The sequence below is a fragment of the Mustela nivalis genome, assembly GCF_964662115.1.
Source record: "Mustela nivalis genome assembly, chromosome: 7".
Classification (NCBI taxonomy): Eukaryota; Metazoa; Chordata; class Mammalia; order Carnivora; family Mustelidae; genus Mustela; species Mustela nivalis.
Window position 1 is genome coordinate 6,262,050 of NC_139026.1, and position 23,563 is coordinate 6,285,612.

Here is a 23,563-nt window from a genome sequence, read left to right on the forward strand (position 1 = left end):
GAGATCACAGCCTGGGCGGAAATCAAGAGTCGGATGCTTAACCAATGAGCCACCCAGGTGGCCCCAGTTAGCCATGTTTCTACAGCCCTTGGGATTGCTTGGTTTCACGGCACAGATTATCCAGAATGAGCCAGCTTTTGCTGTCGGGAGAGAGATCAGAGCAAAACTAGGAGGCACAGAAGTCAGGCTGCCAAGCCGGGCTGTTCTCCCCTAGGTTCTGACGAGGCCTCGCCTGTCTCGGTGCAACAAGCAGCAGTCCTGAAAGTAAAATGAACTTCCTACCCCATTGGGCACTCGGCTAGGAACACTGTTTAGTGCACACAGAGCAGAAATATTTCTACTGCTCTTCAAGCTGGATTATAGCTCCAGTGACAGAATAAATGGCACCACGCGTCAAAGAACTCCTCTCTGCTCTCCGTGCTGCTTCCCCTGGCCGTCTAAGTGCTGGAGAGAGGGGTTCGGCAGGCAGTCACCCTGTGTTCCCAGATTCTTCTGCACCACCAGCCCTTTTACTGTCTTTTCATCTAAGGAACCCAAGTGTTGAAAGATTCATTTTAATAACGATGTTTCTCAAAGAGTTGTAAACGGTCACAGCTTATGCCTGGCCTGTGACAACTCGCCAGTGTTCCTCAACGCGAAAAAGCTCGAGGCTTTAGTTATCCTGTGCATCTTTACTGAGGGTAAAGTTTCTGTTGGGCTTTTGTACATAATGAAAAATAGGTCCCAGTTGCCTGTAATGACCTTTGTGGATCCAGGGGCGGGGTGAGGGGCCTGGAAATCTTGGGCTGTAAATCAAAGGCCTGTTAACGTCCAGCTGCCAGAGAACGGACTGCGGGGACAGGAAACTACAGCAGGGGTCACTCATGCGGGGACAGTTCAGCCGCCACTCAGTCATACCGAGCTGATGTTTAGCATGTTTATTCATAAGGTGATGGTGCTCAGTGGACAGCACATTTGTGGGAATGTCCCAGGGCCTGGGGATCTGGGCTGCGGTCACAGACAATGCAGGAGGCTTCACTGGAGTTGGGAGGCTGAGGGCTTTCCCTGTGCCCTTTGGGCAGGGCAGGAGGAGAGGCTGTGAGCATCACCATATCATGATTAAGTCAGGGCTGTCTCCTTTCTGTACTTCCTCCATGTCCTGTAAGAAAGCAAAACAGCAGTGAGCTGGGCACAAAGCAGCCTTCTGGCCACACTCCAAAAAGCATTCCAGAGAGGTTCTACTAAACAAGGCAGGCGCAAGACAGTTGGTTTCTTCACTCACACATTTAATGAACATTCATCAGAGACCAGGAACTGGGGACCCATAGGTATAAAAAACAAACTTCTGAGGGCATTTGGCTGGCTCAGTTGGTGGAGCATGTGACTCTTGATCTTGGGATTGTGAGTTCAGGCCCTACACTGGGTATAGAGCTCACTTTAAAAAAAAAAAAAAGTGTTCCTTGCCAGCAAGAAACTCGTAGTCTAGTAGAATTTGGGGGTGTGCCTGTGTGGTTCAGCATGTGATACTGTCACAAGACATACTGGTCAGTCAGAGGGCACAGCAGTCCCTCCCTTTTTTTTTTTTTTTTTTTTAAAGACCTTTTTTTGGGGGGGTGCCTGGGTGGCTCAGTGGGTTAAAGCCTCTGCCTTCAGCTCAGGTCATGATCCCAGGGTCCTGGGATCGAGCCCCGCATCCGGCTCTCCACTCAGCAGGGAGCCTACTTCCTCCTCTCTCTCTCTCTGCCTGCCTCTCTGCCTACGTGTGATCTCTGTCAAATAAAATAAATAAAAAAATCTTAAAAAAAAAAACACACAACTTAAAAAAAAGAAAAAGACCTTTTTTTTTTTTTTTAAGATTTTATTTATTTATTTGGCAGATAGAGATCACACGTAGGCAGAGAGGCAGGCACAGAGAGGAGGAAGCAGGCTCCCTGCTGAGCAGAGAGCCCAATGCGGGGCTTGATCCCAGGACCCTGGGATCATGACCTGAGCAGAAGGCACAGGCTTTAACCCACTGAGCCACCCCGGCGCCTCACAGCAGTCACTTTCAAATGGAGGAATGAGGGAAGACTTCATCCACGACAATGAAGAATTGGAAGTAAGAATAGAAATAGGGGCGCCTGCGTGGCTCAGTGATTAGGCATCTGTCTTTGGCTCGGGTCATGATCTTCAGGTACTGGGACCCAGCCCTGCATCGGGCTCCCTGCTCAGCAGGGAGTTTGCTCTCCTTCTCCTTCTGCTTGTGCTGTCTGTCTGTCTCTCTCAAATTAATAAAAAAAAAAAATCTTAAAGAGTAGTGCGAAATAGCCTTCCAACTGGAAGGAAGAGTGAGCCTCTGCTTGGGAGCAGGAAAGCATGTGGGTGATTCAAGAAACAGTGAATACTGGGGAGAGGTGAGTGGTTGGGAATATGGGAGACGAGGCTTGAATAACTGCTGTGACCAGGTCATGGCACGCTTGACTGTCAGACTGCGGAGCCAGAACTGTCCTTAGCTACAACGGAAAGGCAGCCAAGCAGCACATATTCAAGCACGGGAGCCAACACCAGAGAGCTGAATGGAACAGGCAGAGTGTGTGGTAACCCTGCTGACCACGGTCAAGACCTGCAGTTTCTAAATTTCAATGCGGAGAATGAAGCTGTTTGGGGTGTGTGTGTAAGGCATTAAATTGTTAAGAAACTTGTGGGTTGAGAGAACAAAGCTATATAAAAGGCAAAGACTGGCTGGGATCAACCCAGTTGGAGGAGATCCTAGTTAATTTTCTTTTTTAAAGATTTTACTTATTTGAGAGAGAGAGTGCACATGCTCCTCCTGAGCGAGGAGCCCAACATAGGGCTCAAACCTGGGACCCTGAGATCATGACCAGAGCCTCAGGCAGATGCTTAAACCGACTGAGCCATCCAGGTGCCCTATCCCATTCCAGTGAATTTTTAAATCAGTAAGATCTCCTCATCAACATAGAGCAAAGGCAAAATAAAAACAGTGAAGTCAATTTATTAAAGGTCTGCACTTCTGCTTCAAGGGACCAGAAACTGCTACCAGCGCAAACTGCATCAGAGTTCCGATGCCCCACCCCCTTCCTGTTCCACGTAGGAGAAAAGGAAGTCTTACCTGTTAGTCATCGTCGTCATCATCCTCCGGAACAAAAATGTCGTGCTCCTCAAGTAGGGCAGCAAAGTTCTTGCTAATGAGCGTCCCCACATAGAGAAAGGGGATCACGATGGAGAACACACGGAGAAGGCCGAAGGACATCTGCAGAGGGTCAGAGCGGTGGCTGTGAGCTCCAGAGCCCACTCTGTGGGACCACAGAAGGCCTGGCCCCTAAGGGACACTCCTGTGAACCCCAGACCCATAATACACAGCTACTTGATTTTGGAAACATGCAGAACAAGAAAAAAGAAAAAGAGAAGGTTATTTTATGGCCATCAATGTGGCTACCAGAAAGAAAAGTACAAGGCATTCATTCTAGACATCTAAAAATGAGTAGTGCATGTACCGTGGAAGGATACTTTGTACAGTTCTTTAACAGATTCCCCAGTTTAATTTCACATTAAATCCCAAAAACAACCATGTTTTGAAAAATAAGCATGTCTTTACCATAAAAGACTAGCTGTGTAGACAGACTAGGGGAGTTTCAGTGGAATTTCAAAATATCCTCTCCTACTTTCCTATGGAGTTTCAGGGTTTTTTGCAGCTGTGCCTTTTTATAAAGCAGCTCTTCCCCAATATGGACCCTGCTTCTTGCCACAAAACAGTCCTGAACTCAACCTGTCTGTGCAAGCTAGCACTGGCCATACTAACTGTAGGAGAATTTGTTTTCTAACTCCCACACCGCCCTGGAGTCAAAAAGCAAACGTGTTTGATGTAAGGGTCTGTTTCCATTTTACTTAGAAGAACAAAAAAAAAAAAAAGTACTGGGGCGCCTGGGTGGCTCAGTGGGTTAAGCCGCTGCCTTCGGCTCAGGTCATGATCTCAGGGTCCTGGGATCGAGTCCCGCATCGGGCTCTCTGCTCAGCAGGGAGCCTGCTTCCGTCTCTCTCTCTCTCTGCCTGCCTCTCCAACTGCTTGTGATTTCTCTCTGTCAAATAAATAAATAAAATCTTTAAAAAAAAAAAAAAAAAAAAGTACTCGGGTCAGACGACAGCATTCAGCGGTGGGGAAAACAGGACCTGGTTGGGGACTGGGGTTGTACCAGCCAGAAATCTGGACTCCAGGACCCAACTCGCTGCTAGCTTTGGAGCCTCAGGGCTTCACTGCTTTGGCCCGACTTCATCCGTGGAAACTGATCGTAGTAACTCCCTGCCCACCTCTCAAGAACAGCAAATCACGTGAGTTAAGTAGTAAGTCAAAACTTATAAAAACAGAAGTTCTGTCCCACGTACCCTTTATCTAAAAGCCCTTTCACAACTCTTTATTCCATCCCGTCAACTGCGAGGTGGACAAGAACGGAGTGGTTACGTGACTTGTCTACACCGGACACACAGCCGAGTCTTGTGGCCTGGAGAACTAGGGCACCACGCTTCCTGCTAGCTCACCACGACGAGCTAGTGCAGGGTGCAGTCCTTCTCAGCTCTCGCCCCCCATCCCCTGTCTCGGTGCGCCCAACTCAACACCGGGATCTGACCCATCTCCTCCCACCTGTCAAAATTAGCAGCGCATCATCGCTAAACTCTGTCCTTGATCCGTCTTCCGGTCTAAGGCGGCCGTATGATTGGCCTTTGCGCCTATCAGTCAGCATCGACCCGCGCACACTCCCCATAATGATTGGCCGCGGCCCCTTCGCCCCGCCTCCAGGCAGACACTCACTTTCACCGGTTTGGGCAAAATGGCGCCGCTGCGAGTAACGATGACTGACCTCGACGGTACCAGGCTCCGACCTGCGCCACCTCCTCCGGCGGAGACATCACCACCACCCTTCCTCAAGCTCGGCCCGCTCCGGAAAGCCCCGGATCGCAAGGATGCCAGTGCCAGCCAGCGAGCCGCTCCGGACGCCATCTCCCAGCTCCGCCCCTCGCCCGGCACCCGGACCCCACCGCCCGGCCGCTGGGACGCGCTCCGGGAGAGCACCGCCCCAACCCGCGCGAGGCCCAGCCTAGTTCCTGTTGCGGTGCGAGAGAGGCGTTTGTCACGCGCCCGACGTGGTGACGTCACGAGGCGGGGTCAATGCCCCGGAGCCGCCTCGTTCCGGGCCTGGCGGGCCGGTTGGTCCCGCGAGCGGTCGTGGTGGAACGTGTTCGCTTCCGCCATTGTTCCCTCGGCCTGGCGCGCCGGGGCTGGGCAGAGCAGGTGACCGCTGGGAAGGGAAGTCACTTTCATCGACCCTCAGACGGTCGTATTTTCCTTTTTAACATTTAAAGAACACGATTCAAACCCGTTAGTTGTACTACCCGGGTGCTTCTGGATTCTGTTTCTTGCCAAGGTGCACGCGACAGAGGCAAGTGGAAAGACCTCGGAAGGGGAAGTGCGAGCTTTCGCACGACCTGGGCAAGTGACTGTTGAAATAAACTCGAGGAACCGAAGTGAGTAATAAAAACTAAGTGTTTTACTCGTATAAAAAACACTGTGACCGTAAGAACGAGAACGAAAGCCTGTAGTGTCCGAGTATAAAACAAGGCGCAGTGGGCCGGGGGCTCCTCCAGCCCCTCTTCCTGGGAACAAGCCCGCAGGAACGGGTTCCGGACCCTGGTGGCCTCCCGGCGGCCTGGTCTTGGGCTGAGCGGAAGCCTCTAGACCTACTCGGACCCTGGGCAGTGTACCCAAGGCTAAGAAGGGGCCGATTGCGTGCAGGCAGAGGGGGCCTGCCTTGACCGCCTCGGGATCGGGATCGCCCATCCAGCCACTGCGGCCACACCCTGGGGCTCAGGCGGGTCCTCCCTCAACCATAGAGAAAACGCGTGGCACCGAGCTGCTGAGAGTAGCAAAGACAGGATCTTGGCAGACACGCACTGACCAGCGGGACCGTCAATGAGTTCCCAGGCCGGGTTCAGGATCGGGAGTGGCTCTTAGCACAGTTAGGAGGAAAGAGTTTATCCCAGGGTGCTTGCTGGGAATCCTGCGTCCAAGCTTCTAAAATGACCCAGACTGAGAACCAAAATAACAGCCTGGCTTCCCCAGGGAGCCCCATGTGCCTCCCCTCCTGGCAGCTCCCAGAGCCAGCCGTTCAGGGCAGAACACAGGAAGGATTTCTGCCACCAGTCCTTCCTGGGGCCATGACCAGCACCATCTATAGACAGGGCAGCCAGGGAGAGAACCTGAGGACCCGGACACTTTCTGAGCAGAATCAATCCCCTTTTGCTGGCTGAAGGCCCTCTCCCTCCAAAGGGCCCCACCCAAACTGCAGAGGGGAGGGGGTCCTATGCCCCACCTCTCAGGAAGCAACTGGCCCCAGAAACCTCTATGGCAATAAACCTACTTTCTCTGATGCTGTCAGTTCCCCAAGCCAACACTTGAGCCACCTTCTGGTATATAAATGTACATAAGGCTCCCTGTGTCGGAAGTTACGGTTGTAGAGTCTGGTGTGTAGGTAGCATTCTATGGCCACATAATAGTCCCCATTCCCACCATTTGACTAGTGTCCCCTGCCAGAGGGGCAGTCCAGCAGAGCGGCAGGAGACTTGGTCACGCTCCATGGCTACCAAGCAAGCCCCCTTCCTCTCTGGGCCTCAGGAAATAAAGGTGCTGGAAAGAATGATTCCTCAGTCCCATCCAGGCACGAGGGTTAGGGTTAGGGTTACTAAAAAGCAGGAAGGAAAGAACCCTCTCAAAAAAAAGCAACTTGAAACTGAATAAACACTGAATCCTGACCAGCAGGATAAGGGCAGAAGCCCCAAGGGCTGAGGCTCAGGGCCCATCCTGTTTCTCCCGAGCTGGCTGGCTCCCCCAGACCCTCCGCAGCCACCTCTGCCTCAGCTCCGTGATCTCCTGGCCGTACCAGTTGTGCAGGGTAGAAAAGTAGGAGGTCTCAGGGAACGCGGGGCTCTGCCTCCTGTCCAGGAAGAGGCTGGCCGGGCCCTGCCACTCGGCCAAGCCCTGCCCTGCTAGCTTGCTGCCTCTTTCTTCAACCGAGTCCACGGGGCTGCAGTCCTTGGAGGGGGAGTGACCGTTTTCCAGGCCTGGAGACCGGCGGTCAGGAGCCTGGGGCTTACAGTGGCTGCCACTGGCCTTCCAGGATGAGTGGCGATGCAGAGCCAGGCTGTGGCGGGCCTCGCGCAGCTGGCTCTCCAGCTCGCGCACCACCAGGCGCATGTAGCTAAAGCTGGCCCTGGACAGGGCCTTCACCCAGGCCTCCTGCGCCGCGGGCCCATCGGCCGCCAGCAGGTGTGGGCGCACACCAGGGGCGTCGAAGCAGATGGCGAAGGCGAACTCCTCGGACACGGGAGCCTCGGCCAGCTCCACCGTGCAGCCCTCCAGCACCACCAGGCTCAGCGGGGCCCGGCTCTCCCGACTCTCAAAGGAGAAGAGCAGGTTGCCTTTGAGGACAAACCAGCACCTCCGGCCGGTGCCACTGGGGGTTGGTGCAGTCCCTGGCCCGCCCCAGGTGCGCAGAAAGCCCGTATGGTCGGCGGGGGAGTCGCTCAGCGCGTAGTGGGCCACGCTCCTCTCATTCAGCTTCATGGCTCCCATAAGAACTGTGAGGGGAGATGGGTGGCCACAGGTCAGAGCGGGAGGCAGCCTCTCTGCCCCTGTGGGAAAAGAACGCTGGCTCTGGAGGACCCCTGGGCCCCTGCCCTGTGGCCTCTACTCACTTGCTGTATACCCTGAGGCTCTCAGGGTCCTCATCTGTGAAATGGGCTTGTGTCCCTGCCTTTTCTCGCAAAGGGTGGTTGTGAGGGGCATGCAAAAAACTGGACAGCAGAGGACTCAGAGGATAATGTGACTGTCCCAGACCAGGAGGTAAGGAGGGGTTTGAAACAGCTTTTTAAACTCCAAAGAAAAAAGCATCAGCTGAGCTGAAATGGGACCCTGAACCCGTAGAAATCACTGCTTGAACCATCCCTTAATCCAGGGGTCCCTTAGCTCCAACCCTGAAGCCAAACCTCCAAGGTTTCTGTGACCCTCCTGGGCCCCCGCCAGCCTCTCCTTGGTTAATGGCAGTTATCCTTTAGTTAAGAATCTGTGGCCTTTGGGGCCAGATGAAGGCAGGGTGGGGCAAGCCAGGCCCCATTCCTCCACTGGCAGGGGTGGGGGCTTGGGAGAGGCTTACATGGGGACCGGCTCAGTATACAAGAGTGTGGTACAAACACAGGGTGTGGCTGGGTAGGACCAACCCCAACCCCAACCCAATCCCTCCTGAATGCGGGTGCCCCACGGATCCTAAGGGGCACCCAATCCAACTGTCCTCCTGACCCATGAAAAATGGATGCCTAGAGCAGTGAAGATGAACTGCCCAAGCCTGCATGACCAGTGAGAAGCAGAGCTTGGTCTCCTGATTCCCTCATGCCTTCCAGGGGCGAGTCTCCGCAGGGACTCACTTACCAGCAGAGCTCACAGCAAGAGGGCGGGGGCCTCTCGTCCAGCCTCTTGGTGTAACCCTTTGACTATGTGGTTCCTAGGGCACCTGCAAAACAATTGTCAAAACTCCATCACAGCATCCTAAAGGATGAGAAATCCTACTCAGTCTTAGAGGCCCAGTAAAACCACCACCGCCTCCAGGAAGCCTCCCCTGACCCCTGATAATCTCCCTATCTTCCCACCCACCCAGACCAGGCACCTGAGAGCAACTGACCATCACTTGGCAGAGCTCAGTCCCCTACACCCAAAGTCAAGGTCAGAGTTAAGTGTCCTCAGCTTCCTGCTTTGCCCTTTTAGCAGTCCCAGGGTTTATCTGCGCGCTGAAGTCACCTAATCTGCGAGGCCTGCCCTGATCACTGTTTCTAAAGTGCTCCGGAGCACAAGCTGACCCAACCAGTAGCCCCCCACTTCTGCTTTCTTTTCCTTCCCCCCACAATGATCTCCTTGTTTACCGCACTCTCCCCAGCCCCAGAACGTCTAGCGCAGGACTGACTCGTCTGGGCGGGAGTCGGCTTGGCTGCCCGCAGCCTCCCATAAAAAGCCCATCGAGATGAGGACTCCAGAAAGTACTGAAATAGCCAGGAAGACAACAGCGGACAAAGCAATCCGTCCGTCTTGGAGCCTGCATTCCAGCGGGGAGACATTGTAAACAAAGATAAATAATAAATGAATGGGAAAATTAAGTAAGAAGTCACGTTAAGGACCAGTCCCGATAAGGCCTGGGGAGAGAAACAGGCCGGGCCTTCCGGGGCGGGGCCGTGCCCGTGGCGGGTCGCGGGAGGCGGGGGCTCACGGAGGTCCTCCCGACGCGGCACCGGGGCGCAGAAAGGGGACCCCGGGGCCCGCGGGGCAATGCTCCGGCTCCCGCCGCGACCCTGGTGTGGGACGCGGACCGCACAGCCCGCGAGGGGCCGGTACACCCGTGTTTCCTGATTCTGTTAGAGGAGCTGGGCGGGCTGGGGCCTGAGACCCAGCGGCCTGGGGCCACCGGGTTGCCCCGGACCCGCCACCGCCCGAAAACAGCGGTGGCCTCCGCGGGAGCTCCCGGCCGAGCGCGCAGAGCCGCGGCGGCAGCCTCAGTCTCCCGGTCCGCGCAGTGGGGCTGCCCCGCCACGTCTCCGCGGGCCACGCCTTCCCGGGGCCGCCGCCTCCAGAGCCCGCCGGGCCCGCTCACCTCCGCGCGGCCGGGCGCGACGCCGCTCGGGAGGGCGGCCCGCGGGGTGGGCTGCGCCCGCGGCTCGGGGCGACCCCGGCTCCGGGCCCCGCGCCTCCGCCAGGACCGGAACGTGGCCGCGGGCGCCGGGAGACCCCTTCCGGGCGGCTCGAGTTACCCCCCGCGCCCCTCCCCTCCCGCGGCTCACCGGGCGGTCCGCGAAGCCGCCCCTGATCCACGCGTGGGGGGGGGAAACTGAGGCCCCAGAGCCCGGGACAGAGCTGGTCAGCGGCGGGCGACCTCGAACCCAGGGCCCCACCGCAGGCCGTCCGCGGGCCTCGGACCCAGCCCACCGCCGGGAGGACTCGGAGCCCTTCTCTCCCCCTCTCCAGCCCCCTCATCCCGCCCGGCCCACTTTTCCCACCGAGCCAAGCCTGGGACGGCTTCGGCCCGGCGCCTCCTCTGGGCGGGCTCCTATCCAGCCCGCGAGGCCCGGGCGAGCTTCCTGGCGACTCCACCCGGCCCCTGAAATTCTCGAATCTGTTTCTGGGGCTTATCCATTTCTGCTTCCGCCACTGCCAGCGGCCTGCCGCCCACCCGCGGCCCCCAGGCTCTGCCTGGGGTCGGTCTCTTGGTGGACTGTAGTGAAGGTGGCAGGAGTGCTCAGCCACACACCAGAGGCTGGAAGCCAGCGAGGTCGGTGTATCTGCCCCTGAACTTGGTGGTTCCGGGCTCGGAGCTCTAGCCCTTGCACTTTCCTGCAGCCTAGAGTGTGTTCTTCTTGTCCCTACCCCTCAGCTCTAACGTCTCAGGGATCCTTCACATCAATTAGGACTCTGCTCAGATGTCCCCTCCCTGACCAGGCGATGGAAAGTATCCTACCCTCAAGTCTCTTATCACATCCCTGAGTTGTATTTTCACTAGCCACGATAGAAATTCCCCTGTATTCACGCTTTCGTTTCGTGTTATCTGTCTCTTCTACTAAATTTAATTCATTTAATAATAGAAACCATAATAAGTGTGTTAGACGGGAATACGGGGTACAGAAAATATAGGAAGGCCAGGGAGCTTGGGCACTGCTAAAGTAGAGATCGCAATTTCAAATGGGAAGGTCAAGGTAGGCTTCATTGAGAAGGTGGCCTTTGAGATACACTGGGAGGAAATAAAGGAGCCAGCCATGCCAAAATCTGGAGGAAGAGCGTTCCAGGCAGGGGGAACAGCTAGTGCCGGGGCCCGGAGGCCTGTTGTGTGTTTGAGGAACTTTAAGGAGGACGTTGTGGCCGGGAGTCAGGGAGGAGGGGGGAGCAGTGGGAGAGGGGGTCGGACCGTGTGGGCGGGGCTTTGAAAATCTGGGAGCCTCTAGACTGGGATGAACAGCCATCACAGGGTGGAGCAAAGCATGATCTGTTATATTTTATTTTCTATTTATTTTTTTAGAGAGAGAGAGCGAGCACTCGAGCAAGCAGAGGGAGAAGGAGAGAGAGAACTCAAGCAGGCTCCGCAGGAGGCCAACCCTGGGCTCTATCTCACAGCTCTCAGATCATGACCTGAGCAGAAGTCAGGAGTGGCAGGCTTCATCCTACTGAGCCGCCCGGGTGCCCCAGCGGAGCTCCAGTTCTGTAGGAGTACTCTGGCCGCTGTGGAGAGTGAGTGCAGGTGGAAGCCGCCGGCTGGCGAGGATGCTGCAACTAATGATCCAGGCAAGATGTGACGGTTGCCGGGAGAGTAATGAGAGGTGGGTTGGGAAGGCAGAAGGCATCCGGTTTTGCCAAAAGACTGGATATGGGGAGTGAGGGAGAGGGGTGGCAAGGAGGACTCAAAGGTTTTGGCTTGAGCATATGGAAGGAGGGTTGCCATTACCTGTTCCGTTTGGGGAGTTTGGTGTGGGGCCGGTTGTGTTTGAGATGCCCAGTGACCATCCAAGTGAAGGTGCCGAGAATAAAGTGTTTGGCGCCTACCTAGGAGTCGCTCATCAAATATTTGATGAATGAAAGAGAAGAAATATGCAGAATGCGTGCCTGGGTCGGGACAACCGGTGGCTGGCCCGGAGGGTCAGGCAGGTGGGGAGAACCTCCTGGCTTTGCAAAAAACAGTGCCCTACACCTGACTTGCTTTCCTCCACCCATCTTTCTCGTAATGCCTTTTCATCTTCGACTACGGTTTTTGAGTGGCTTACTTTGGGTCGTGCTTCATGGCATCTCCTCATTTCCTTTTAATAACGCAGATATTCACGCCATACTATTGATTAAACGTGTACACTGTGCGGGGCACTATGCTTGCCTTCAGGGACCCCACAGAGGTGAAACGACTACCCTCTCCGGGAGCCGTGGTAGCCAGGTGAGCCAGTCCTTAAACTCGCTAGGCCGGCGGGCGTCCGCCGGGGGTGAGCTCAGAGCACGAGCTCGAGGGGGGCGGGGCTTGGGGAGGCTCGGGGGAGGGCTTATTGGGCTCACAGCGGGCGGGACGCGACGTTGCTAGGGGGATTCTGATAGGTTCCGCCGGAGAAGGCGTGCCGCCGCCAGGCTCCGCCCCCTCTGGAACGCAGCAGGCAAATCGGGTTACAGCGGCAGTCGGCTGCCCCAGAGGCAGAAGCGGGTGGCGTTCGGGGGCGTCCGCGGGGTGAGTTTCGTGAACGGGGCACCCTGGGGGAGGGTCCCCGCTCTGGGGCTGCTGGGCTGCGGTCCTTGGGGGCGGGGGGGGGGGCAACCCAGACCCGGTGGGAGTCCGAAGCCTGGTCCCAACCCGACGCCTCGGTTCTTCCCGGGCGTCCCAGAGGGGATCGCTGTCTTTTTGTGGCCCCGGCCCGGCGGAGGGCCGCCCGTGGGCGCTCGGGGTTCCCAGCACTACGGGGGGGGGGGGCTATCGTCTAAGACGCCTTGGTTAGTATTTCTGAGGCATCCCCAACCTCGGGGAAGTGATGGCGGGGGCCGGAGGTGGTGGGCAATGAGGACGACTTCGGGACCGAGTGGGGGATCCACTCCCAAGGCTGAGGGCGGCAGAGCTAGCGAGGCAGTAGTGACCCCAGTGCTTTTCTAACGTTTCTTAGCTTCCGAAGTCCAACATAGAAAGCTGCTAAAAGCAGAGCAGATCTGGTCAGGTTCCGAGACGCTGAGTCCAGAGCAATGTTGCTGAAGACAGGTACCTAGCTCGTGGGGATGGTTTGGGGGAGGGTAGGTGACCCGTTGGGGGTAGGGGCTACCTGGAGGAAGTTCCAGCCCTCTGGTTTCAGGGCCTCCTTCCCTGATGTGGGTATGTGGGGAGACATGTTCCTCTTGTTCTTGGAACTGGACTGGAAAGGAGATGCTTCCCACCTAGGAATCAGTTACCCTCCAAAGAAGCCTCTTCCTTTCCGGTCCTCTCTCCCTCAAAGTGCAGAAGTCCTATTTTATGTGTTATCAGCATGGCGGAGAACAGCCCTGTAAAGTCAGTTACAGTAACTTCATCTTACAGATAAGGAAACAGGCCCTAGGGGGCAAGGGTTCACGGGGGGGGGGGGCTGGCTAGGTGCAGGTCCAATTTGGTTGACCCCTTAAGCCCTTATGAGGCCTCTTGAGCCACGACCTATGGATGGGGGTCAGGAGACCTCGAGTCTGACTACAGGGTTCTGTCAAGTTCTGTGTAAACGGGGGAGCTGGTCAGGGTATAGAAAGGATACAACCTCAGATGTGAGCTTTTACGAATTCCAGCAACAACAGCTGTGGCAACAGCAAGTGGGACTCAGGCCCAGAACACACCGCCCTGCCCCAGGCACCGTGAGCCCCCTCACTGTGACCGCTGGAGCCAGCAGCTGCAGGAAGAGCTAGTTCTACCCTATTGATTCCCCTAAGGGGAAGGCCAGCGGCCTGTGCAGAGCTGAACAGTCAGGCCGGACAGGGTATGAATGGAGTGGCGTGAGGCCTGGGGCAGCTATGGGAGCCGCTGACAGTCGTCTTTCTGACCCCCCCTGCAGTGGTCTTGCTGGCCCTGGTGGCCCATGTGCTGGTGCTAGAGAATGGGCTCCTGCGGAAGCCACCCATGGGCTGGCTGGCCTGGGAACGCTTTCGCTGCAACACCAACTGCGAGGAGGACCCAAAGAACTGCATCAGGTGAGGAAGGCCCACCACCGCACCAGCCTCGCCCAAGACGCAGCAGAGTGGGGGGGCCGAGCGGGGAGGGTTGGCTAGAAAGGAGGGCAGGGCCAGAGAGCCCCATCCCAGAGAGAACGCAGCCAGAGGGGACTTCTGGGACATCCGACAGCCTGTGCCCTGCTTGGGGCCTATGTAGGGACTGTCAGCCCTGATGGGTCAGGGACATCGTGGTGGACCCAGCCCCTGAGGTCACTGAAAGGAGATAATTGTGAAGGCTGGCTCAGTTGCGCAAGCCTGGGGGCCAGGCCTCTCCTTTCATTCCACCCTGATTATGGTTCTCACAGCCCGGGTTCATACTCAGATGATCTGGGAAGTCTCAAAAGCTCTGAAGAAGGGGGCGGGGGGTGACCGAGCTGCCCTCCACCCTGCCTCTCACCAGTGAGCGGCTCTTCATGGAGATGGCCGACCACCTGGCACAGGATGGATGGCGGGACCTAGGCTACATATACCTCAACATCGACGACTGCTGGATTGGTGGGCGGGACGCTAAAGGCAACCTGGTGCCCGACCCCAAGCGCTTCCCCAACGGCATTGCCTTCCTGGCGGACTATGTGAGCCCCAACCCCGGCCATGCCCTAGAGCTGGGGGTCCAGACTGCTCGCGGCCCCACCGCCACCACTTCACTTAGGGTTCAGTTCTGCAGCCCCTGCTTGAAAAATCTCAGTCTGGTGGGGGAGGCAGATAAATGAACAGCTCGCTTGGGCCCACTGTGGTGGGAAAGGCATCTTATCCAGCCTGGGATTTCAGAAAGATTCCCCCGAGGAGGCGGTTCCTGAGCTGATACAAGTGAAGTGGCATTCCGGGCAGAGGGGCGGCAGAAGCCAGAAACTGCCCATGGGGGGCATGTGTTGGAGGGAGGAGGAGGACTGTGGTTGGCAGGGGCCAGGCCAGCACACGGAGACCCTTTCCTTTGGGCAGTGGGGAGCCATTGATAGTTTTATAATGAAGCCTGGTCAGATGTGCCTGTGAGGTGGCTCCCCGCCTGAGCCCACAGTGTCCTCAACCCTGACAGGCTCACTCCCTGGGCCTGAAGCTGGGCATCTACGAGGACATGGGCAACTTCACCTGTATGGGCTACCCAGGCACCACGCTAGACAAGGTGGTTCAGGACGCTCAAACCTTTGCCGCGTGGAAGGTGGACATGCTGAAGTTGGATGGCTGCTTTTCGACCCCCAAGGAACGGGCCCAGGGTGGGTCCTAGAGCTGGCGGGGAGGGGGGGGGCTGGACAGGGGGCTGGGGAGGGGTGGCCATGAAAAGCTCCCAGGTGCCCACCTTGCTGAGCTTGAGCTCGTGTGTCCCTGTGGCCCCTAGGGGGTAGCATTTCCCAATTCCCTGTGCCCAGAGGCTGGGGGGATTCCTGCCTCCCAGGCTTCCTACCCATGGCTTGGCAGCATGCCCCACCAAGGAAGTGAGACTCAAAAGAGGAAGTCCCTCTCTTTTGAGTCTCTTTCCTCACATTTGGTGGGAGGTTTGGGCTGAGGCCTCAGATTTTCTCCTGAGCCTCCTCAGTCCTAAAGTGTGGGGGTTGGGCTTCCCCAGGGTACCCCAAGATGGCAGCTGCCCTGAATGCCACAGGCCGCCCCATTGCCTTCTCCTGCAGTTGGCCAGCCTATGAAGGGGGCCTTCCCCCAAAGGTAAGCCTTTCTGTGCACCTGCCTGGCAGTGCGCTCCACATCCAAGCCTCCTCGCCCCTGTGCAGTCAGGGCTGCGCTCATCACAGCTGCCCATGTGCTGATTTGTGGGTCTAGGAGAGGATTGTAAGTGCCCCAAGGGGGGCCTCAGCCAGCCCTGGGTCTAGAGAAGAGGAGACACTTGTGAGGTGGATGAAGGGATGGGCATCCAAGGCATAGGAACCGCACGTCATGGGCAGACACACGTCACCCAGCACGTGGGCAGAATCCTGGCGGTACTGAGTGGCCCAGGAGGTCCAGAAGGCTGGGGAGGCCAGGCGGGTGCAGCTGAACCTCCCCAGGGGCCCTTCAGCACCTAGGACCCTGGAAAGGGTGGGATCCGACCGGCTTACAGGAGGGAGAGCGCCGGCAGGTGGTGGGACTCACTGAGAGAATACAGGGGTGGGGGCGCTGTGGGTACACCGGCCTGGGCCCCTACCTGGGCTGGGCCCAGATGGCATGTGAGAGCAGGGGAGGCCTTCCTCATCTGGCTCAGGGCCTGTTCTCTGCCCCCATCCCCATCCCCCACCCTCCACGTCTCCTGGTGAGGCTCCTCAGCCCACGTGCCGGCCTCCAGGCAGCAGGGCCTGCCTCTGGTGCCGGACTCCGCTTTCCCCCAACATCCAGGTGAACTACACTCTGCTGGCAGAAATCTGCAACCTCTGGCGCAACTATGACGACATCCAGGACTCCTGGAGTAGCGTGCTCTCCATCCTGGACTGGTTTGTGGACAACCAGGACATCCTGCAGCCGGTGGCAGGCCCTGGGCACTGGAACGACCCGGACATGGTACCGGCATGGAGGGGGCATGGTCACGACAGACCCACTCCCCACTGCCCTGTGCTGTCTTCCTAGATGCTCACCGCCAGGTTCTAGATCAGTGTCTCTAAAACACATCCTTGAACCAGCTGCGGTGGACTCACGATGGGAGCTTGTTTTCCTCTCTTCCCAGGGCCCCACCCCCACCTTGTGGATCAGAATGTTCGAAGAGGGCCTAGCAATGCCCATTGTTAACCATCTTCCCGGGCAGTTCTGATGTTTCTTGAAACCTGAGAACTCGGTCTGTAGTGCAGCTTGTAGGACTGTATTCCGCTAGGGGGTGAGGGTCACGAGGAGTCCACGCGCTCTGGCCACTCCCTCCCTAGACTGCCCTGCCCTGTGCCCTGGTATGGCCCGCAGAGCGTCGACAGGCAGAGGTGGCCCCTCGTGCCTACCTCAGAGCCCCATGACCGAAATTGTCTTGCAGTTTATCTTACGACTTTATAGCTGTCTCTTCATTTAGCCAACAAGCATTTACTACCAGTGATGATTATAATAATTACATTATTGTATATACTATTATTACGGAGGCCAGATAGACGCCTGGAGAAACAGATTGGCCTGCTTTGGAGTTCTGGTTCCCGCTCTGCCAGTCGGCCTTGGGAAAGGGACTTCATTTTTCCTGTGCTTCAGTTTTGTCAGTGGGAGAATGAGAAGAGCAGCTACCTCACAGAGGGCTGCTCCGAGTATTGAAACGGATGATTCTTTACAAAGCTCGGCACAGTTTGGCGCACACCCCGTGGTGGTTCACTTGGTATCACTAAGTACCCCAGCATGTTGCTTGCGTTAGCCATTACTGTTTGTGTCCAGTCTGTGGACTGGTTGCCCTGGGGTCAGGAAGGCCCCCTTGGTCCTGTTGCCTGTGGCTAGGGCAGGTGGATGGCTAGGAGTGGGAGCAGGGATTCTGTCCAGGTCTGGTTACCTATGGCTGCCACTCCGACTGGATTTCTTGACTTTGGTGTTCCAGTGTCTAAACGCATTCGGCCACAGGATCCCACTGGATCATCTGAACAACCTGTGGTGTGGCCAGGACATACGCTCACCCTGTATTCTTGGTGAAATAAAAAGTTGAGGCTCACAGGGAGTGCTCGGCTCAGCCCAAGGCCGCGCGGCTGAGAAGTTGTGTTCACAGGCTGTCCTCCCCACCTCCTCTTGCCCTGGCCACGCGTTTAGGGTTGGGCCCTGTGCCCACTTCCCTGGAGAGGACAGAGCTGACCGCTCCTCTCTTCTCTGACCCCAGCTGCTCATAGGGAACTTTGGCCTCAGCTTTGAGCAAGCCCGGGCCCAGATGGCACTATGGACGGTGCTGGCAGCGCCCCTCTTCATGTCCACGGACCTGCGTACCATCTCAGCCCAGAACGTGGACATTCTGCAGAATCCACTCATGATCAAAATCAACCAGGATCCATTGGGCATCCAAGGACGCAGGATTCGCAAGGTACTGGGGTGTGGGGGGAGGGAAGGGGAGGCCAAGGGACTGGGCTCCCCTGAGAACAAGGCTGCAAGCCGGAGGTCACGGAGGGCTGGGCCTCTGAAATCTGCTCAGCCCTCCTTCCTGGTTGCAGTAGGTCAAGGATTCTACCGGGAGCTGCTCCAGCTGTCCGCCCCTTCCCACCGGTGCCCCTTTGCCTGAGTGAGAGCAAAGCCAGAGCTCATGGGATCTGGGGAAGGGACACATCACCCCACAAGTGCACACAGGACAGTGGGGTCCCTCGACTTGGCAGTATAAGACTTATGCACACATCAGTGATGCCTGGCAGAGAACTAGGGCTTCCCTCCAGAGCTTAGGAATTGTTTGAACCAAGGAATGAACCACTACTAGTACGAAACTAGCACTGGCTGTTTACTGAGAACCTACTGTGCACTGGGCGTTCTGGTACCTTTTCTCAGAAGGTTAATACTCCTCCCCATCTTACAAATGAGGAAACTGAGACTTGAGGAGTCTGAGAAACACAAGGCCACAGAATTGGTAGATGATACAGTAGGACTTAACTCCCAACAGTCGAGCCTCAGAGCTTGTGCTGTTTGCACAGATCTTCCCCCTCTCTAGTTAAAAGAAATCCATACAACTTATAGAAGTCACGTACGGAGTCGATGATGCCTCAAGGAGGTAACTTCATTCCTACTGGAGGGGCTTATGGTGGAACCAGGCCTAGGGACCTTCTGGAAGATGGGGCTTCACCCTCCTGGCTACTCAGGCCAGAGTTCATCGTCCTTCCTGGACAGTGGCCTCCACTCCAGTGCCAGCAGCTGCCCATATCTATCCCACCTGAGACAGGACCTCATACAGCACTTGTCTCTGTGTTCTAGCATGGGGCCTGGCACACAATTGAGTCAGGCAAGAGTAAGTTGGGGTGCTAGAGGGCCCAGATATCCCCCCAAACTTCTTCATGATATGAAAGTGTGGGCTAGGGAGACCCAGAGCTCAAAGGAAGGCTGGGGAGGGGGTTTCAGGGCCTGCCTGAGCAGGGAGGCCAGCTGGTAGCCACCTTGTGTGCCTAGGAGAAATCCCGCATTGAAGTGTTCATGCGGCCCCTGGCCAACGGGGCCAGCGCCTTAGTCTTCTTCAGCCGCCGGACAGATATGCCGTATCACTACCACTCCTCCCTTGCCCAGCTCAACTTCAACAGCTCCCACACGTATGAGGTGAGTACCCTGCTACCCACAGGGCTGCAGATTTCCCTGGGAGGGCGCTGCTGGGGTGCTGCTGCCTCGTACAGGGCCTTCCCTAGGCCTTGGACCCTGGGGCCTCTGGCAAGAGCCTGAGGGGCAGCTGCAACAGAGCTGCGCTGTATAATTAAGGCCTGTGCCCTGAAGCTGCACACGTCCCCTTATTGGTCTGTCCTTGCCAGCACGTTCCTCCGGTTGTCCGTGGGCTGGGGCTTTTGCCACTGCCTGTGTTTGGGCAACTGCTGACTTTGCCAATGGAGAAGTGATGGGAGGTGACGTGCTCCCCTTTCTCTGGGGCACCCCGGAAGCCCGCCACAGGCCGAAGTCCAGGCTTTCCTGCCCTCGGAGGGGGGCTCTGTGCAGCTGTTCTTATAGTGGTTTTGCTGATGTCTCCCCCCACTGCAGGCCCAGAACGTCTACACGGGTGATGTCATCAGTGGCCTCCACTCTAAAACCAACTTCACAGTGATCATCAACCCCTCAGGGGTGGTGATGTGGTACCTGTATCCCGTCAGGAAGCTGGGGACGCCCCAGCACTGAGGAGCTGAGACATGGGACAGGCTGTGGCGGCGCCACTGAGCCCAGACTATGGAGCCTCCACATGCCGAGGCCGGCAGGCGGGGTTCTCGGACACCCAGGCGCGCTGGGGGACTTGGTCCCATCAGACCCAAAGTGCAATCTCAGGGCCAGGTTCCATGCCCTGCCCAAGTGTGAACCTTCTTGGAAACTTGTTTTGGGGCGATTTCCCATGGCCTTCCTGGCTTCCATCTTGCCTGCGCGGCCCCACAGATGTTATTGAGCAACTCAGCCGGCCTCCTGAGCCCCCACAAGCAGGGGGACTGATAACCCTCTGACCTTTTTGTTCACTCTGAAATCAGGAATTTTTTTTGAAATTTGTAAATTTGGAATTTTTCTTATGATTAGGAGTGGAGATCTGACCTCTTGTCAGGAACTGCCATGAATCGTGTGACTGGTTTTCCCGCATGGATAAGGCCTTACAGGCTAACACCACCAAGGTAGCCTTGGTTCCGTCAGGTTACCAATAAAGCTGTTCTTTAACTGAGTAGTTGCAGTATGGACCTGGGGCCACGGGCACCTTCAGTGAGGGACTCTGGGAGGGGCAGTACACTGGCTGCTGGTTTCAGATCTCACCCACATGGAAGGTGTGTGGCGTCTTCTGGCTCCTCATTTTCCAAAGTGACCTGCAGACTGTACTTCCTAGACCTGCCAGACTTGCCTCTCCCCGGGGAGCCACCCTGCTCTGCCCAAGGGAGCAGGAAGGACTGTGAAGCAGAGCAGCAGCTGCCCAGGCCCTTTGTCTTGTGCATCCCTCCCCCACCCCATTCAGACTCACTCCTCAGCCCTCCTGCTAATAGAAGACCCTGCTCTGCTAAGGATTTTGCATTGTCTCCAGCCCCAGCCTGCTCATGTCCCCCCTTCTGCAGGGCTTCGTTCAGGAGCACTCCGGAGCGGACTGCCCGTGAGGGGGTCAGCCAGCCTTCTCCCACAGGGCCACGACAGCTGCTCCTCTGCCCGGCAGTGCCCCAGCCCTCCCTTGGTTTCTCTTTTCCTAACCTGGCTTCCGAGGAGGTTCAGATCCCACCGCTGTGTCCAAAGACGAGTTGAGGGGCTCTTTGTGTCTTAGAATATACTTCCTGCTCCTCCTCCTCCTCAGGAAAGTCAAAGAATGGCAGGTTCTTGACTGCCTCCCTTTGGTTCCTATTTCCCAAACCCTATTCATTTAGCCAAGGCCACAAGGCACCGGTGGTCCCTGATGGCTCTTGTCCCCATCTGGAAAGCTGGCAGCAGAGCAGGCTAGGTAGGTTTTCCTTGGGCTCTGAAGGTGGGAGCGCTCAGTGCCTCAGGCCTTGCACTCTTTTGCCCTGTGGGAACTCTTCTGGGTAGATCTCCCATGCTCCCTCCCTCAGGGTTTGAGTTCCTTTATAGGAATATGGTATAAAGAACTGCATGTTTTACTGTGTCATTAGGATCACTGGGGCTTCACTGATTGAGTCTGGGGTCATCAGAGAGAGCTCCCTTTTCCCAGCTGATGTCTTAAGGCGGTGGGTCACTTAGAGTGTCAGAAGCCTACCTCCTCCCTTGGAGGCCTGTCACCCCATGCAGAGCTCCAGCTTTGGATCCTGATTATAGCCCGAGTCAAGCCTAGAGGGAATGGCCTCAGGTGGGGTGCATTCTTTGGCCAGTCCTAGTAAGAAGTCTTTCCTACTGTCCTGGGGGAAAGGTGGGGGAAATAGCAGGGGATGGTGGTTTAGACCACAGACTTGGGAGCCAGGGTTAGGGAGCAGCCCAGACTTGACCAGTCAGTTCATTTGCCTTCCAGACTGAGACACGGTTACATGTCTTCACTTGTGGTATAACTTGTCCTTTTATCCTGGGGGTACCAGATTGATTCTCTCTCTTTAGCCTTCATGCTCTCGATATCACCCCTGCCTATCTCCCAGGGGTGGTTTTACTCCCTTCTACCCAAGGCCAATTAGGAGCTCAATTATTTTTTCCCAGTTCAAGGCATCCTTGTTTGGACCCAACGGTACACCTCATCTTTTAAGAAAGATTATAAAAGTTTTCAGACACAAAACTAAAATGGTGAACTCTGTACCCATTACCCAGTTCCAGCAACCATCAACGTGTGCTAAGATTTTATAGCTGTCTTCCCACACGTACTTTTTGTGAGCTGGAGTATTTGAAAGTAAGTCAAAGAAAACTGTAAATGCCACTATGTAGCTCTAGCAGGTCTTTAAAAACACATGTGACCTTAATATAATTTTCCTGGCCAACAAAATAAAGTTTTTAATAATCTAATAACCATTCTGTGTTCAGTTTTTGCCATCTGTATCAAAAATCTCTCTAGTTTGTTTGAATCAAAATGCAAGCAAGGAGTCAACAAAAGTGGCCAGTAATAACCACCAAATGTTTGTTCCCTCCATAAAAGCAATGATAAACTTGCCACATATTATCAGAATCAACTTGCACAGAACTCTGGAAGTGAATCAAAAGCATGCAGCAACCCAGAGTGCCCGCAGTTTAGACAGAGTAAAACATTGCTACGAACAGCAAGCTTGGTAATGCTTTAGATTACTCTATTTTAAATCTGTTCACAGAGCTAAAAGAAACCAGGTATAAAGAGTTAAAGAAAAATAAGAATGATGTCTCACTAAATAGATAATTGGTAAAGAGACTGAAATTACAGAAAGGAACCAAATACAAATTGAAAAGTACAATAACTGAGATTAAAAAAATTTAACTTGACATGCCCAGGCAGAAGAAATCGGCAAGCTCAAAGTTAGGTCCATTGAACTTAACCTGTCTGCAGAATAGCAGAATGAAGAAAAATGAACAGAGGCTCAGAGACCCACAGGACACTTGCAGCACACAGACATACGCAGAAGAGAGAGAAAGGGCAGAAAGAATATTTGAAAAAATCATATCTACAAGTTTCCCCTATTTGATGACAAAAATTAAGCTACACATCCAAGGAATTCATGAGCTCCAAGTAGGATAAACTCAAAGGGATTCAGCCCTCGACAGAACCCAATCAAACTCGCAAAAGACAAATGGAGAATTCTGAAAGCAGCAAGACAGAAGCATATCAGCACAGACTAGGGAAGATACTTGAGATGAATGAAAATGAACATACAATGTACCCCAAACACAAAAACAACATACCACGACACAGATGAACCTTTTTGTGTGCCACAAAAAGACAGTAAAACTAGGGATCAGAGGGAAATCTGTAGGTATAATTTACTTATATGAAAAAAGACAACACATAAAATGGGAGAAAATACTTGCAATTTACATGTCATATAAGGGACTTCTGTCAAAATACATAGAGAACTCTTACAACTCAACAATCAAAAAAACCAATTTAAAAATGGGTACAGGATCTGAATAGACATTTTTCCAAGAAAGATAAGCAAATGGCCAGAGCTCCACATCACTCACCATTAGGGAAATGCAAATAAAACCCAGAAGATACCACTTCACACCTAAAAGGATAGCTAGAATAAAAAAGTCAAATTGTTGATAAAGACATGGGGAAATTAGAACCCCCATATGCAAAAAAAAAAAAAAAAAAAAAGAACCCCCATATGCTACTGGTAGAAATGTAAAACTGATACAGCTCTTGGGGAAAAGGATCTAGCAATTTCTCAAATGATTAAATATAGGGTTATTATATGATCTAGAAATTCCACATCTAAGTATCCAAAAGAAATGAAAACATATGTCCACATGAAACCCTGCACACAGATGTTTAAAGCAGCATCATTCATAGCAGCTAATAGGTGGAAACCACCCAAATGTCCACCAGCTCCTGAGTGAATAAATAAAATATGGTTAACCATACAATGTAATATTAGCCACAGAATGGAGTCAAGTACTGACATGAGCCACGACACAGATGAACCTTGAAAACTGTACACTAAGGGAAAGAAGCTGGTCACAAAAGACCACATATTATATGATTCCATTCCTTTTAAAGTCCAGGATTGGGTAATGTGCAGAAACAGAGAGTAGATTAGTGGTTGCTTAGGGCCAGGTGGGGAGGATGGTGGGATAAGGGGTAACAACTAAAGGGTACAAGGCTTCTTTCTGGGGTGATGAAAAGGTTCTTGA

At 54.8% G+C, this 23,563-nt stretch overlaps 3 protein-coding genes across 10 annotated transcripts; 1 reads left to right on the forward strand and 2 right to left on the reverse strand.

Moving 5' to 3' along the window:
* Nucleotides 1–902: 902 nt before the first annotated feature.
* Nucleotides 903–4,972, reverse strand: SMDT1 (single-pass membrane protein with aspartate rich tail 1; the record flags this gene model as incomplete). Its single annotated transcript, XM_082740078.1, has 3 exons — nucleotides 903–1,138; nucleotides 3,089–3,229; nucleotides 4,784–4,972. 2 exons carry the CDS (start codon nucleotides 4,970–4,972, stop codon nucleotides 3,092–3,094), a joined length of 327 nt encoding a protein of 108 aa, XP_082596204.1. The 3' UTR covers nucleotides 903–1,138; nucleotides 3,089–3,091.
* PHETA2 (PH domain containing endocytic trafficking adaptor 2) lies at nucleotides 903–10,508 on the reverse strand. Of its 5 annotated transcripts, none has more exons than XM_082740049.1 (5): nucleotides 9,850–10,508; nucleotides 8,453–8,534; nucleotides 4,833–7,605; nucleotides 3,089–3,339; nucleotides 903–1,138 (listed from the first exon to the last, which is right to left on the reverse strand). In XM_082740049.1, exon 3 carries the CDS (start codon nucleotides 7,598–7,600, stop codon nucleotides 6,818–6,820), a length of 783 nt encoding a protein of 260 aa, XP_082596175.1. In that variant the 5' UTR covers nucleotides 7,601–7,605; nucleotides 8,453–8,534; nucleotides 9,850–10,508; the 3' UTR covers nucleotides 903–1,138; nucleotides 3,089–3,339; nucleotides 4,833–6,817. The 5 variants fall into 5 exon arrangements, with proteins under 5 accessions (XP_082596175.1, XP_082596173.1, XP_082596177.1 ...); XM_082740047.1 differs by lacking the exon at nucleotides 9,850–10,508 and adding an exon at nucleotides 9,663–9,839; XM_082740051.1 differs by lacking the exon at nucleotides 9,850–10,508 and adding an exon at nucleotides 8,982–9,054.
* NAGA (alpha-N-acetylgalactosaminidase) lies at nucleotides 9,282–21,748 on the forward strand. Of its 4 annotated transcripts, XM_082740018.1 has the most exons (11): nucleotides 9,288–9,402; nucleotides 11,079–11,376; nucleotides 12,688–12,779; nucleotides 13,591–13,726; nucleotides 14,148–14,319; nucleotides 14,781–14,958; nucleotides 15,309–15,403; nucleotides 16,067–16,228; nucleotides 17,499–17,696; nucleotides 18,761–18,904; nucleotides 19,334–21,748. In XM_082740018.1, exons 3-11 carry the CDS (start codon nucleotides 12,764–12,766, stop codon nucleotides 19,466–19,468), a joined length of 1,236 nt encoding a protein of 411 aa, XP_082596144.1. In that variant the 5' UTR covers nucleotides 9,288–9,402; nucleotides 11,079–11,376; nucleotides 12,688–12,763; the 3' UTR covers nucleotides 19,469–21,748. The 4 variants fall into 4 exon arrangements, with proteins under 4 accessions (XP_082596145.1, XP_082596144.1, XP_082596143.1 ...); XM_082740019.1 differs by lacking the exon at nucleotides 12,688–12,779 and having other exon boundaries at nucleotides 9,282–9,402; XM_082740017.1 differs by lacking the exon at nucleotides 9,288–9,402 and having other exon boundaries at nucleotides 10,988–11,376.
* The last annotated feature ends 1,815 nt before the right edge of the window (nucleotides 21,749–23,563 follow it).

Coding starts and splice junctions, on each gene's coding strand:
- PHETA2 (XM_082740049.1), bottom strand. CDS start 7,600: ATGGGAGCCATGAAGCTGAATGAGAGGAGCGTGGCCCACTACGCGCTG.
- NAGA (XM_082740018.1), top strand. Junction 16,229..17,498: donor ACTGGAACGACCCGGACATG/GTACCGGCATGG, acceptor CTCTGACCCCAG/CTGCTCATAGGGAACTTTGG. Junction 17,697..18,760: donor AAGGACGCAGGATTCGCAAG/GTACTGGGGTGT, acceptor TTGTGTGCCTAG/GAGAAATCCCGCATTGAAGT.